General features: G+C 58.2%; 1 protein-coding gene across 1 annotated transcript; it reads right to left on the bottom strand.

The window, feature by feature from the left end:
• Positions 1 to 1,645: 1,645 nt before the first annotated feature.
• Positions 1,646 to 14,025, bottom strand: PCIF1 (phosphorylated CTD interacting factor 1). Its single transcript, XM_074842885.1, has 17 exons — positions 13,886 to 14,025; positions 13,518 to 13,626; positions 10,610 to 10,748; positions 10,311 to 10,435; positions 9,707 to 9,844; positions 9,155 to 9,285; positions 8,763 to 8,917; positions 8,382 to 8,529; positions 8,090 to 8,173; positions 7,250 to 7,349; positions 6,882 to 7,044; positions 5,534 to 5,706; positions 4,966 to 5,052; positions 4,267 to 4,451; positions 3,873 to 3,966; positions 3,509 to 3,684; positions 1,646 to 2,727 (listed from the first exon to the last, which is right to left on the bottom strand). The coding sequence occupies exons 3-17, from the start codon at positions 10,731 to 10,733 to the stop codon at positions 2,472 to 2,474; spliced, it is 2,139 nt and encodes a 712-aa protein (XP_074698986.1). The 5' UTR covers positions 10,734 to 10,748; positions 13,518 to 13,626; positions 13,886 to 14,025; the 3' UTR covers positions 1,646 to 2,471.
• Positions 14,026 to 14,333: the final 308 nt, after the last annotated feature.

Raw genomic sequence — 14,333 nt, forward strand, 5'->3', positions numbered from 1 at the left:
ATGAGCTGGAGCTCCAGCCCATGCCAGAGCAGCCCTGTGGGCCGGAGCTGCCTGGAGCAGCGTTAGCGAGGGGCCTTTTAGTTCAAATCTTCAAGGTTTGGCAGAGTCTGGGAGAACTTTTATTACTCCAGGGGACCAGGCACCATCCAGCTCCCGGTGTGACTGCTGACATCATCCCCCCCAGTCCTGCTCGGACCCCCGACCCTTCCCAGCTGTGTCCCCTCCACCGCAGCCCCTCGCACAGCTCGGCCTGGCCTCGCTCCCTGTCCTTGGCTTTGCCCTTGGCCCAGGCCCCGGGGGCAGCCCTGGGCACTGCGGAATGGCCACCGCCGAGCGTCTCGTGGGGAGTGTCACCTCCCCTCTCAGCCCCGGGCTGAGGGGGGGCCCCGTGCCGGCTGGGGGCAGCTCCGTGTCCTGGACATGCATCCCCGGCCCCTCCCCCACCAGCTGTCCCCTTGTCCCTGTGCTCTGGAGCTGGAACCCATCTCCAGAGCGGGGACCCGGCCCCGTCACTCGGTCGAGAGGCGCCGGAGATGGCAGCGCCCGTGACACCGGCAGCCGCCAACCTGACGCTCCCCTTCCACCGCCTCTTGCTCTGAGAAATGAGATGTTCGAGAGGGGACGAAGCTGCCAACAGCACGGGGCTCCCTGGCCACTGACGTTGCTTCATCTCCGCTGTGAGGCCACGGCAATTAAATACTAACAAGGTAATTGGCCGTTACCTGAGGGACCGAGGCAAAGGAGTCGGCGGGGACAGGCTGACCAAGGAGGGGGTTTGCCGACACTGGCCAGCGTCAGCGTGCTTCTGGTCACCCGCGCTCCAGGAGCGGCCTGCCTTGGCTCAAAATAATGAAGAAAGAAAAATGCTTTACAAACCTCTGCTTTTGCTGCTGGAGCTCCCAGCTGTCCCAAGGGCCGTTAAAGGACGTCAGCGATCTCGTCTCTGTTGCTGAAAGCATCGCAGGGAGCTGCAGAGGTACCGGGAGCCGGCAGCACGCAGGGCCGTGGCACCGCAGGGCCCAGACCCAGGACTCACGACGCTTCCTCGTCCCCCAGCTTTTACCTACCCAACCTCGTGACCCGCTTGACCGGTGCCAAGAAACACAGCTGCGGGGGGCTGCGGGATTCCGGTCACTGCCAACCCCCCTCGAGCCGTTCTCCTGCGGGACGGCGGAGCCCGGGCAGGGGGTGGGGGTTCTGCGGCACCCACCGGCGTCGGGGACCGCGGGGAAGCCCGGCCAAGCTCTTGCCCCTGCAGCCGCTGCTGAGGCTCCGCCAGGGCCTCCCCGATCGGGGGGCGAAGGGCTACGAAGCGCCGAGAGCCCCGGGCACAGACCCACGGGGAGAAGCTGCTCTGCCCCAGGGGCTGAGGGCGGCTACAGCTGCTGGCACCTGGTACAGGGAAGAGAAAACCAAACCCCACGGCAGCGTCACAAACCAAGAGGGTAACGCTCGGGTCGCTTTGGGGGGTTCACAGCAGTTGTTAGGAAAAAGTTGAGCAGGATGGCACCACAGCACAGAACAGGTCAGACACCAGGAAGTTCTGAAAACAAAACCCAACATTTTTCTACTTTCAGCCAGAGGCGAGGGCAGGGGGTGAGCTCAGGCCCCCGACTGACAGAGAAGGAAAGGCACGGACACGGGGCAGAGCTGTACGCTGGTTTTTAATGTTCCTAAGAACTAGGAAACAGAAATCAAAAATAGACTTTGCTCTTCTTGATAAAAGTAATAAAATGGTTAGCGGTGTTAAATTAATCCTTACAAAACAAAACCCAAGGAGGTTAAATAAAGCCCGGAGGCTCCGCATAAAAACCACAACGACTACAAAACAGCTGCAAAGACGTCTTTACACACCAAAGAAACTCCTCCTCTCCGCTCCCCCATACGGTACACAGCGTCGGCGAACACGGGACTCACACACGTGGGAAAGAAACACGGATGCGGTGGGAGCAGCCCCGCGAGGAGCACGGGCGCCGCGGACAGAACTATTTACACTATGGACACGGAGCTGTGCTGGTGCCAGTCTGGCCACAGGAGCCCCCGGGCTCTGCCCGTCCTTCTCCTGCCGGCGCTGGGCTGCGGCCAGCGGCAGGGGCCCCTCCAGCCGCGGCGCTCGGCGCCGAGCACTCGCGCTTGCCGTCCGTCCCTCCACCTGTCCCGCTGTCCTTCTGCCCGTGCGTGCGTCCCAGCTCCAGCCGCCCCTTCCCTCGGCGCTCTGGCGGCGAAGGGGCCGCCTGCTCCTCCGGCTGCGCCGGGCTCCCTCGCCCTCTGCCGAGGGCCGTGGCCGAGCCTCCTCTCCCTGCCGGCGGCCGGGCGCTCCCCCGCGCTCAGTTCGCAGAGGAAAGCGGGTGCCGTGGAGCCGCCGCGCAGAGTCCCCGGGCCGGCGCCGCGCAGCCAGCAGTCTCTCCGCTGCCCCGGCCAGCCTCCTCGGGGCCGCCGGCACCTCCCCTGCTGCCTCGCACCTCTGTGCCTTAGTTGGGGTTAGTCTCCCGGCTGCCGCTTTGCTCTCGGCCCAGCTCCCGCTCTTTGTCTGCTGTGGAGGAGGAGGACGAGGAGGAGGACGAGGAAGAGGAGGAGGAGGAGGAGCTGAGGGTCCGGCCTGAATGCTTGTAGGCTGCAACGAGCTCCTGCAGCCGCTCGGGCGTGGGCTCCCACTTGGCGAAGCCGGCGCCGTTCTGCAGGAAGAGCACGGCCGTGTTGTGCACGGCCTTGTAGTACATCTCCTCTCTGCAAGGGAAGGCGAGAGGCTCTCAGCACCGCCCCGGCGTCACCCAGCCCGCGCCTGCTCCCCAGCACCCGCCCCGCCGCCTCCTGCGCGTCCCCTCCACCACAAGTACTGTTTCTGTCCTTTTCTCTCATTATTGTGAGGAAAAGAGCGGGCAGAGCGCAGGGTCAGGCATCTGAGCAAAGGCAGAGGCTCGCAAACTCTCGGAGGAGCACCAGTGCCACACAGCCCTCCCCCAGCACGTGCAGCGGACGTCGCTGTCGCTGCGGAAGGAGCCTCAGTGCGGCACCGCATCCGCCTCGGCCAGGGACACCGAGCGTCAGTGTTCAAGCACTTGCTGCTTAAACAAGTTGTGGCTTGAACCTGATGCTTAAACAGCAGAATAACAGCCACCTGCCCCGCTGAGGGCCGCGATCCCACCCGCCCCTGGCCTCTGCTTCCCCCCGGGTGACACCGAACTGCCGCAGCACCTGCAGTGCAGGAACGTGGCTCAGCCACCCACCGGGGCGGGGGGCACCAAGGACCCCGCAGCCCCACGCGTGTGACCTGCTCAGACTGGACGCGCTCACGGGGAACACACCACCCGCAAGCTGTCAGTGAAACACCTCAGCAAACAAACATGACATTCACAGCGCTACACGTGCCTGTCTTCAAAACCCAGGGCGATCATGCGCTGCGTTTCTCTCGCCTGCTCCCGGCTGCCCCCTGATTTCAGCCTAGGATAGGCGGTTTCTGCCACATGGCTTCAGAAACACATCCCCAGGACCTGAGAAAAAGGCCTACTTTTTGCAGACGTGCTGAGACCCGCTGCGGTATTCGTGATCAAAGGCTGGCAGGATGAGCTGGTGCCGCTTGAACTTGCTCTGCTCCATGCGGGTCAGGGCTGGGGTGGGAGGGTCCCGCCACTCGGGGATGAAGACAATAAAGGAGAGCGGCTCACTGGAGTTCTCCAGCAGTTTCTAGTTCAACAAGAAAACGAACCACCTCAGTGCTGGCTGAGCAACGACACGTCTAATGCGTCCTATGGAAGGGAAACACTCGTGCTCCCAGAGCGCCGTCCCTCCCCTCCCACACCACAGCCCTGCTGTGGGGGGCAGGGGACCGGCTGCACGGCTCCGGTCGGAGCAGCTCCAGAGGCTGAACAAACCTCAAAGTGAGAGACCATGGCGTCCATCAGCTCCTCGCAGAACGGAGGATTTGCCTCAAAAGAGCCACTGATAGGGAAGAAATCCAGGCACGGGCTGGAGGAAAAAGGCAAAGATCCCAATCAGAGAGGCCAGAATTCTGATTTTCACACTTTCAGAGGTCTCTCGTTCTCCAGAGCAAGGGCAGGCGCTGACAGACCTAGAAACTGTGTTACGCCAGGGCCCAGCGCGCTCCAGGCCGACGCTTTCAGAGCCAGCCCGTGCGCTCGCTGCCTCGGGCAGCCCTGGAGCACCCGCCCCCCGAGCAGACACCCCACCACCAGCTGCCCTCAGCCTGTCCCGCCGCACCGCGCCCACGCGGAAACACGGCGAAGGGCGCCGGCACGTAGGACTCACCCCCTGGATCCAAAATACCCGTCTGTATCCAAGAAGGCCGAACAGTACTGTTTGAAATAGCAGTTCAGGGGCGAGGCAAAGCATTCAAAGCTCACTCCGAAGAGCTTGTGGAGCGCTTCGAAGACGTGCACGGGAAGTGCCCCCTGCAGACCAGTCCCTTCGTACAGACCCACACCGAACATCATCTGAGGAGAGCAAACCCCGGTGAGCCGTGCCTGCACGCGCTGTTCCTGCCGCTCCCTTCACTGCCCACAGACCCAGGGCCACGTGTCCGTGCACCCACTCCTCTAGGTGTGCTGGGGCCCCTTGTCCTTTCTCAAATTCGTGTAGGTCCCCTGCATGTACCCAAGAATGCTCTTTAGAGATTTCATGCAGCCCAGGCCCCACAAACCCAACTATCAATTTTCCCCATGTACTCCAATATCCCCCCCGTGTTCCCAAATATCCCCCGTGAACCTTCAGCTGGCCCTCAGAGGCAAGAACTACTGGAGGTTTCTTTCATAAAAATGTACCTTTACCCGCCCTGAGGTCTCCTGTCAAGGTCACAGTTGCTCCCCAGACCGCAGTCCTACCTCAAAACACCGGGAGCAGACAACAGACCCCGTTTAAGCCCTGTTTTGCACCAGCCCCAGAGCAAGGACAAGTTCAGCTCCCCACTGTCCCTAAGGCTTTCCGATGTACAGCTGCGACGAGACGTACCTGGTATCGGCGGAGAAGGCACCAAACCCTGGGCAGAAACTTTTCAAAGCCCGAGTCGTCAATGCAACTGTACCGATAGAGAAGCCACTGGAAGAGAAAGCCCGGCCATGAAACACAAAGGGCTCAACAAAGACAAGGCAGCACACAGCCCTACCACGGCGCGGAGAGGGACAGCCACGAGCAACCGGAGCTGCTGGGGCTCTGCACGGCAGCTTTTCAGCACATCTGCTTTCACCGCCCGCACAAACCCCGAGCTCTTCACTACACGAACGAACGCCCCACGCCAGCACACGTCTCCCTTGCTGCGTGTGCGACCCTTCTTGCAGCACAGTACGAACTCCGAGCGCACACCAACACCTCGGGAGGATTCCCAGCAGAAGCCTGACCCCGACTATGGTGAAAGGAGCTTGTCCTCACTGCTGCTACCGTGAGGGCAGTGTGTGACAGCCTGCACCTGGCCAGCCTCCACCCCTCTGCACAGTCCCTCCTCTTGGAGGACGAGGAGGAACGAAACCTCCCGTGAAGAGCGCTCTGGGCGAGTCAGGCAGCGCTGGCAGTCAGCCCTTACCAGCTTGCTGAAGTAGTTGCGGCTCACTTTCACCATCTCCCCCTTGTACCGCACACACGCCACATTGTTTTCCATGTGCATTTCCACGCTGGGGAGTGGTGGGGAGGGGATGGCCAGTCTCACTGGGTAACAGTACACGAGCCTGTCCTGGACTTCAGGAGCTTCTATCTCAGCTGCGGAGAATAAAGAGAAAGGCGGCTCGTTAGAGTCCAAGGACGTGTGGGACAGATCTTCCTTCCACCTCAAAACACGCTGCGACAGGAACAGGGCTAAAGAGCAGGGTGGTCACCCCAAAACCACCGTGGTGGTCCTTCACAGACCTCACGGGCAGCTACCTGGGTTCAGAGCTGATTCCCCAAATTAATTCCATCACCCACAGCCAGAGCACAGAGAGGACCCATTTCACAGTATTTCTCCATCTCTAACCCTGCAGACCTGTAGACTGCACACAACCATTCCAGCACTGTGAGGCACGTTCCAGACAAGTAAAGCACTTTCCTTGTTGCTACTGTTCTGTCAAGTGCAGGAAGCAAAGGAACCTTCCTGCCACCTTGTAGTTCCCCATCGCAGACAGCAGCTCAGCCTCAGAGGGAAAAAAGAGCTCAGAGGAAAGATCAGTCAGAAGGAATCACAGATTCCATCAGGTGGGAAAACAAGCAGCAAAAACAAGCAGCAAAAGGCAAACACTGGGATCTGCAGGGAGTCTGAGGAGAGCAAGGACCCAAAAAGGAAAATGACTACAGAAGGGTGGTGATGGAGGAAGCAGGGACCATGGAAGAAAGGAAAGGACTAGAGGCAGAAGTACAGACATAAACTACGAGGAAAGAACAGAGAAAAGATCAAGGAACATGAATCCTCTGTCGGGAAAGGAAGGGTGCACAGCGACGTGCTGGGAGGTAGAGGAGTGCAGAAGGTGGTCAGAACCCAGGAAATGTGGCAAATATATAAAATATAGGGAGGAGAGAGCGCTCGGCATGAGGAAGAGGACTGTCAGCCATCCCCAGGAATTCATGAAGCAGCAGAGCAGAAAAGCAGGGACCAGGCAAATGAGCTCAGTGCAGCCAGCTCCTAGCAAGCTCCTAAATCCTGACAAATCACCCATCTGTGGTGTCTGGTACTACAGCCGGTAACAGTGCCTGACGGAAGACACCTCACCACCGCACAGGCACGGTGTGACTGTCACCCAAGGCCTGTGCTGGACTGGCTACTCCTGACTGCTGGGTTCAACCCCGTGGGCTCAGAGCAGCCCTCCCAGCCGACCACACTGTTTGAGCAGGGACAGGCCAGAGCGCGTTGCCTTTACGCTGCAGGGCTGCAGCCCTACAGCTCTTCAGAGCTGACTGCGTACCCGATATATTGTTCTCTTTGAGTATGGCAAGATGCTTCTCCCGGATCCGCTTGACGTATTCAAGGGATATGTAGTAAATCTTACTGCAGATGCCTTCAACAGAGTCCTTTGCTGCAGCAGAGACGTGGGGCCCACATTGTTTGCGTAAGTGCTCCAGGCGGTCCTGCAGAACCAGAGAACCAGAGAGTCCCTTACGCGACGCACCACGGACTCCCCGGAGGTTGCAGAGTCTCCGTGCCGCTGCCACTCCCAGTTGGCAAAGCAAAGCAATCGCAGCCTTCTCCGGAAGGGCCTTATCCGGCCCCAACACGCCCCCCGTCCTCGCCCAGGCTCTCCGGGCTCAGCCGCACAAGCAGAGGGCCACTGACCATGTAGTCCTCCTTCGAGGCAGAATGGTCCCGTCGCAGCCAGCTGAAGGTGTCCTCCACGTTCCATTTCACCACCTTCCTGCTGTCTGGCGAAGCACTCCTGCACAGAACCGAGAAGCAAAGTTTGACCCATGGCTGCACGGCAATATTCTCCACCCCACCACAACGGTTTTCAGCCAGCGGGGGAACGCAGCTGCTGACACCTCCTCAAGGCCCCACCCCGTCACTCCCCTCCAGGCCTCCTCTGGAAAACGCCTCCAGATGTTTCTATGAGCAGGCACTGGCGTGCTCTCCAGAACACAGGGTGGCTGCCTGCTGCCTGCTCTGCTACAGGAGAGGCAGATCAAGCAGTTATCAGCCCATTTGGATCTTGCCTCTCAAACAGCCACTGCTGGGAGCTTGTGACTCAGAAAACTACCCCATTAGCAAGGATTTTATTCTCCCCACAAGGCCATCTTCCTCACTTCTGTCCTGTGGCAGAACTTGTCAGAAAAATCAGACATGTTACAATAAAATACCACTCTGAGCTCACGTGAGTGCCCAAGCACTCTTGTTTCTTTCTCCAGGATGAATGACAGAAGGCATTCCATGTCCGCTGTTTCACAGACTCTCGCTTGTCCCCGCATACAATCAGCTTCCCAACATTACTTTTACTGTAACATTATTATCAAAAGATGCCTCCAGCACTACTGTTTTCCCTCTGTAGGTTCCTAACCTTGCTCTTCCTCAGTAAGACGATGACCAACGCTGAGTTAGGTGGGATGCAGCAGCCCCTTCTACAAGTCCCTATAACCTTTTTCTCTTTTCTGAACGTGACAGCACTGTAAGAGGAACTCCCACCTGGATTCAATCAGCCGTTTCGCAGCCTCGGCATACTTAAAGAGCAGTCTCTTGGCCTCCTCCCGGAACTTGATTCTGGATAACCTGAGGTAAGTTTAAATGCACATGTATCAGCTCCACAGCTGCCACGCAGGCATGGAGACCAGGTCCAGTTCCCAAGCTTCACCTCACCAGCACCCTACCACTTCATCAGCGAATGGAAAACACAAAAGCCCAGAACCGCGGCAGCTAAATCACTGGATCAGACCAATACAGAAACATCCCAGCAAGGTGCCCGGCCTTTGACCAGTACCTGATGGGAATGTCATTCATGATCTCTCTGAACATGGAAGGAGACACTACTGGCTCGCAGTCACTCGGTAAAAGAGGATCTGTCCCTTTATCAACCACCTTCCTCTCCAACATCCAGCGATTAAAGGACTCCCTTGGGGGATCAATCCCTGGAGAAGCACAGAAAAAGGGTCTAATCAATACAACAAAGAGATGCCCGGAAGCCCTGACAAGGATCATCACATTGGAGTTCTGCCTGATGAGTTCACAACGAACAATGTCACGGAGAGTATAACCATCACAAAAAGAGATGACAAGGACACGACAACACAAACCCGACGGAAGAACACCACGGGACTGCAGGGCTGGTAAGACAAATAAGGGGAGCCCCACAGAAATTTACCTTCTCGCTGCTGGCAGAGCTCGCGATAATGTTGCCGCAGCTTGAGAATGAGCTGGGATCGAAGCAGCTCCACCTCGGGGTGTGGAGAAAGCACTTCAGATGGTGCTCTCTGCTTAATCACTGCATTTGTCTGAATATCCAGGTCCCAATATACTCTATGGCAGAAGCAAATATCATCAGGACGGCCAGATCACTGGCTAATTATCAAACACTACTTCTGAAGATGCTTCCTTGGGCTGTTTCGCCAGCCAGGAAACTGAACTATCAAGACTCTTTGCAGAGATACAGGGGCATGCTACGTCCCTCAGGTTCTTCTTCAAAGATGTCTGGAAAACCACGTGTCTCTAATCTCCCACCGAAAAAAGAACAGAAGACAAATTAAGACAACTCACTCGGTTGGTCGTAAGAGAGCTGCCTGCTGTTTATCTTCAGGTGAAACACACCATGCCTTCAAAACGGAGGTTCCTGGAATACTGGGAGAGCTGGGGACTGGCTGAGCAGCTGGGTTCCCTGGGACGTCCGCCTGGGCGTGTGAAACATGAATTACTGCCCCACAGAGACACGTGAAGGGGAAGCAGCCCGGTACACCCAACAATCCTGCACCAGTACACCCCCTAGGATACCCCATGAATTGCTAGAGCACATTTTGCCTGCTGTTGGCATAAATTCACATGGACGTGCAAGCCACCCCGTCTCTCAGTCATGATCTGTTACCTCCCAACTCCCACACTCCAGCTCAGGCTCTAAGAGAGAAATGACAACTTGGCAGGACCTGAGTCTGCTTCCACTTTTGTACTTTCTGAGTGTCATCTGTCACAGCTTGAGTTATACTAGAGTGGCCTGACCTTGCAGAGTTTAAAAAAAATAGGTCCAAGCTCCAGAACCCCCAGGTTTTAGTTTGAACAACATCCTTAAGCACATTTGTTTGACAGCACCAGATTCACCTTTGGCTTTTTCACACTGTTGCCGCTCGGTGGAACCTCCTCAGAGAATCTCCTCTTCCTCTGCTTGCTCTCCACAGAGGTATCTACCATCCCACCTTCCAGCGGCATTGGAGCTGCATTCAGTCCCAGAGGGTCTGACTACAAGTGTGCAAACAACAACAGCAGCACAAGTTAGTCCCTCAGCCGCCACCGCAGAGTCCCAAGTGAAGGCAATAAGCCCTCTTAACTTCCCATTTCACTGTCCCAGGCTCCCACATGGTTGGAAATAAGGACACCAATACTCACACTTGTAAAAAGCAAAAAAATTATCTTCTAGACCTGGGACTGTATGCTTTTTTTTTTTAAGACTTAGATGAGAGAAATGCAATGCAACTCCCCCGAATTGAGCATTCTCTGAGCAGTGCCCTACACCTGGAACAGCACTACCTGAGCATGCACGTGGAGGAACATTTCACCAGAACCGAGCCAGACGATGGACCTGGCGAGGAGTTCTGAAGGTAAAGACCCTCCCACACGTGCAATGTGAAGTCCACAAGTTCACAGCATCTGTCCCCGTAGAACATCCCGGTATTGCCACAGCCCCTCGCGACAAGGGCTTACTTACAATGACATCGTGCTGGCCCAGAACAGGCATTTCCCACAGAGACTGGTTAGTGAAGCGATTGAAGTAGTAAGGGCGATTCTCCCGCTTGCTCCAGCACTTCTCCCAGCCAGCCTGCACCAGCTCATCTGAGAAGACAGTGAGAGGGTCAGGAGTGGAGCAGTCCCCCGTTACTGCGACAGCACACGCTGGAATACGCATCGTTCTGCACCTCCCTTAGCAGCCTGGCTTCGCCTTCCCACCCCTGCTCCCTGGGCCCTGCAGAACCACGTGCTGGGCCTTCCCAGAAGCAGAGGCAGTACCTGGCAGGTCCTGCACCAGTCGCATAGGTTTGGGGGAGCTGGGCTGGTTCTGGTTGGAGGTGCCAGGTGAGTGACTCATGAGAGACGCTTCCTCCGCAGGGCTTCCGTGATTCTCATTGGCCATTTCTCAGCAACCACACTAGAAAAAAATAGACATAAAATCTGTGTTACAGCAAGAAAGAGCCCAGATCCACTTGGCCCACTCAGCTGTAACACTACAAGTTCATTCTGACAGTAAAACGGGGTTTGAACCAGTACACACAAAGCAGCACCTAAGCCCTGAAGAACACCTGTCATCCTTGGTACAATTAGCTACGAGGAATGCTGAGCCTGAAATGGTGCCAACCCGGGAGTTCTTAAGGCCAGCATTCAAAATACTCACTTTTCAGCTAGACCTCTCCTAAGAGTGCAGCGTCTGTCCCACACATCAGGACTGAGAGCATAAAAAATAAAATACATTCCTCTGTGAACATGTACCACCTTCTGCCACGCTAATACCACTGGCCATATCTGATCTGTTATCCTCAGAGACAGTTTAAACCAACATTTACACACACATAACTGCATGTACTTTAAGTAAAAGGCTTTTATTAAAATATTTCTGCTATATAAAAAAGCCCTAGTGCTTCACTGATACCAACTTCTGTGGTTCAGAGAACCAGAGGCCCTAGCCTGTTCCCAGCTGGGAACTCCCGAATTATCTTCCTCAGTCCGTCCCAGGCCCAGACTAGCTGCAAGGCCTCAGCCAGGATGTTTAGCCTTTGGTACTTTTTCATCTGCATAACAATTATGCAAAAGAAGGTCTGTTGAAACAATAAAGCTTCTCTTAATCATAATTTAATATTGCCAGCTGGAGAGAAACAGCCAGGCTTTTCCTCTCTTAGTCACCATTCTTCCCCCGGGGAAGTTTCTGACACAGCACTGCAGACTGCTCCTCTGGCAGCCTCAATACAGCGGCAGTGAACTGGGGGGAAACAACGGGCTTTAACTAATTGCCATCTACCTCAGTTACCTGGCTCTAGTCAGGCCTTTGGAGACACCCTACACAACACCAAAGTTAGGGCCGCAGCAGCACAATCTGGTGGCTTTTAACCGAACTCCAGAGTAGCCCCAGCAGTAGGCTCCCTTGTACATCACCGCTCAAGCAGGAGCTCTGGTTTGCAGGGTAAGAGATCTGAACTGATGCTCCTTGGCTCCCCTTCCTGACGTAACAACCCTGCTGGCTACTTCAGAAGAGCAGAAAGGCAGGAGCCAACAACCACCAAGAATTAGCAGGCACTAGCGAAGTCGTCTACAGCGGTGGTTGTGGAACCAGTGTGACACAAGGCAGGGCTGAGGAACCCGACCCTGTCAGCATCTCGGAAGATGTTTCCCTCCTTCCAGCCAGGGTAAGCAGGGAAAGGTGTGGGACGCTGCAGAGACCTGGAGGTTCGGTCTCTGCTCAGAACCAGGCAGATAACCGTAACCAACCCACAGGCAAAAGTGTTTGCTACAGAGCTGTACCAACGCCATCACGGACCTTTAACGGCCTCAGCAGGTGAGCGTTGCGCAATATTTGTTTACTCACACTTCCTCCTGAACTCCAGCCCTGCCAGGGCAGCCCAGCTCCCCGCCGAGGCAGCAGCGCAGGCTCCCGTCGCAGGGGAGCTCGCCGGAGCCCGAGGGCTGCGAGGCAGGAGCCTCATCGGGCAGCGCTGCAGGCAGCAACTTTGGAAGGATGTGTTTGGCCCCTCCTCCTTAAACTAAAAACATATTTGCACATGCAGTTGCTGATGTGTCCTGCAAGTTACACAGACAACACATTATAATGAACCGGTATGTATGGACGGGACCAGACCTCCCGAAGGGAGCCAAGGATGTATTTCAAGAAGTTACAGACAGCGCTGGGCATCGAGCTCTTCCCAGACTGGACAGCACGCACCAGCTGCAGCGACTTGCCAGTGTTTTTCACCACTGGTCGCTCAAAAGAGCTGTCGAATAGGGTTCGCTGGTTTTGCCTTCTCCCATTTATGGATCAACTAGAACGGTGGAAGCAGACAAGAAGCTTTATCACTTGATCAGTGTTGATGAGTATTAAATCCAAGCACCCTCAAGGTCTGGGAAAAGGAAAAAAGCAAACTAACAGGAATCCTGACAGAAGCAACTCTACTTTTATGTAACTAGTATTGGGACTTAGACAGTGAAAGGGATCCAGAGTAAGCATTTTTATGGTGATTATGGTATTGTTTTTATACACCATGGCAATGCATACAGTACTTCACAGACACAGTAGAACGCTGTCCCTGCCCAGAGAGCTTACAACCTAGGAGCAGCAGCACAACCAGAGAGACCACAGCAAGGTGCAAGAAGACACAAAGCAAAGAAGTACAGCAAACAGGATCGTTTTTTGTTTCCATTTCACCGAGGTAGGATTTTATACAAGACAACAGCAAACGCAGACAAAGGAGAGCAGTGACAGCCCCCTGGGACACAGCGAGGTGCTCCCTCATCCCGGCACCACGGCTGCCTCGGGAGGCTGGAAGCCAGGCCACCGCCTCCTTCCCTCGGGACTTCGCCGGCCCCCGAGGGCCAGCCCTGCGCCCCGTTAGGCGGGACGGGGGCTCTGAGCTCCCGAGGCGGCACACGCGCGCGGCGAGCGCGCCGGGGACCAGGGGACCGTGTCTGCCGGAGGGAAGCATGCTGCCGGGCAGCACGGAGGCAGCTCCCGGGGCTGCGCTCCCAGAGGCGGTGACGGGACGGAGCTCCTCGGCGCGGCGGGCCGGGACCGGCGGGCAGCCACGGGCCCAGCGAGTGCGGAGCGGAGGCGGCGGCGGCGACAACTCTGCAGGCTGGACGGGAGGAGTCCGGGGGCACGGCCCAAGCGGGGCGGGGGCCGGGCGGCCCCGCGCCCGGACAGGCAAGTACTTACGGTGGCGAGCTGCCTGGCGGGACGCGTGGCCGTCGCTCCGTGCTCGCCGCTGGCGCGCCGGGGCCGCATCCTCATAACGGGGCGTCCCGCGCCTGGCCCGCGGGGGCCGCTGCGGAGACAGGAGGCCGTTACGGCGCGCCGCGGGGGAGGAGCCGCCGGGACGCGCGCAGGCGCGGCGGCAGCGGCGGGAGCGCGGAGCCCGGCGGAGCCCCGCGGAGCCCAGCGCAGCCGGGGCGGGCGCAGCGGCGGCCGCGCTCTAAGATGGCGGCCGCGGGCCTGCGCCGCCTCCCCTCCGCCGCCCGCCCGCCGCGGCCCGCCCCCTCCTCCCGCTCCAGGGCAGGCCCCGGCCGCGCGGGAGCGCCGCTTACCTGGGCGTGAGGTCGGGGGCTGTAGGCACCGGGCACCGCCGCGTCTCCCGCCGCCGCCCCACCTCCGCCTCGCCCGCCCCGCCGCCGCCGCCATCTTGCGCCGGGACCGCGGGCCGCCGGGGCGCAGGCGCGGGGCCGCCCCGCCCTCGGCACGGCGCAGGCGCCGCCGCCCGGCCCCGGCACGGCGCACGCGCGGGGCCGCCGCGTCCCGGCCCGCCGGCAGGCGCCTGCGCGGAGCTGGGCCCGCGCTCCGGCGGGCGGGCGGGCGCGTGCGCGGGGGGCGGCGGCGGCCCCGCCTGCCCCGGCGCCATCTTTGGTGTGGCGCGGCGGCGGCCCGCCCCGGGGTGGGCACGGCCGGGGCTGACGTCCCCGGGGGGGCCGCGCCGCCGGCGCTATTTCGGGCCGCGCAGCCTGTCATTGTGGCCCGCGGTGGCCGCTGCGGAGCCGC

Source organism: Strix aluco, chromosome 17, assembly GCF_031877795.1.
Source record: "Strix aluco isolate bStrAlu1 chromosome 17, bStrAlu1.hap1, whole genome shotgun sequence".
NCBI lineage: Eukaryota > Metazoa > Chordata > Aves > Strigiformes > Strigidae > Strix > Strix aluco.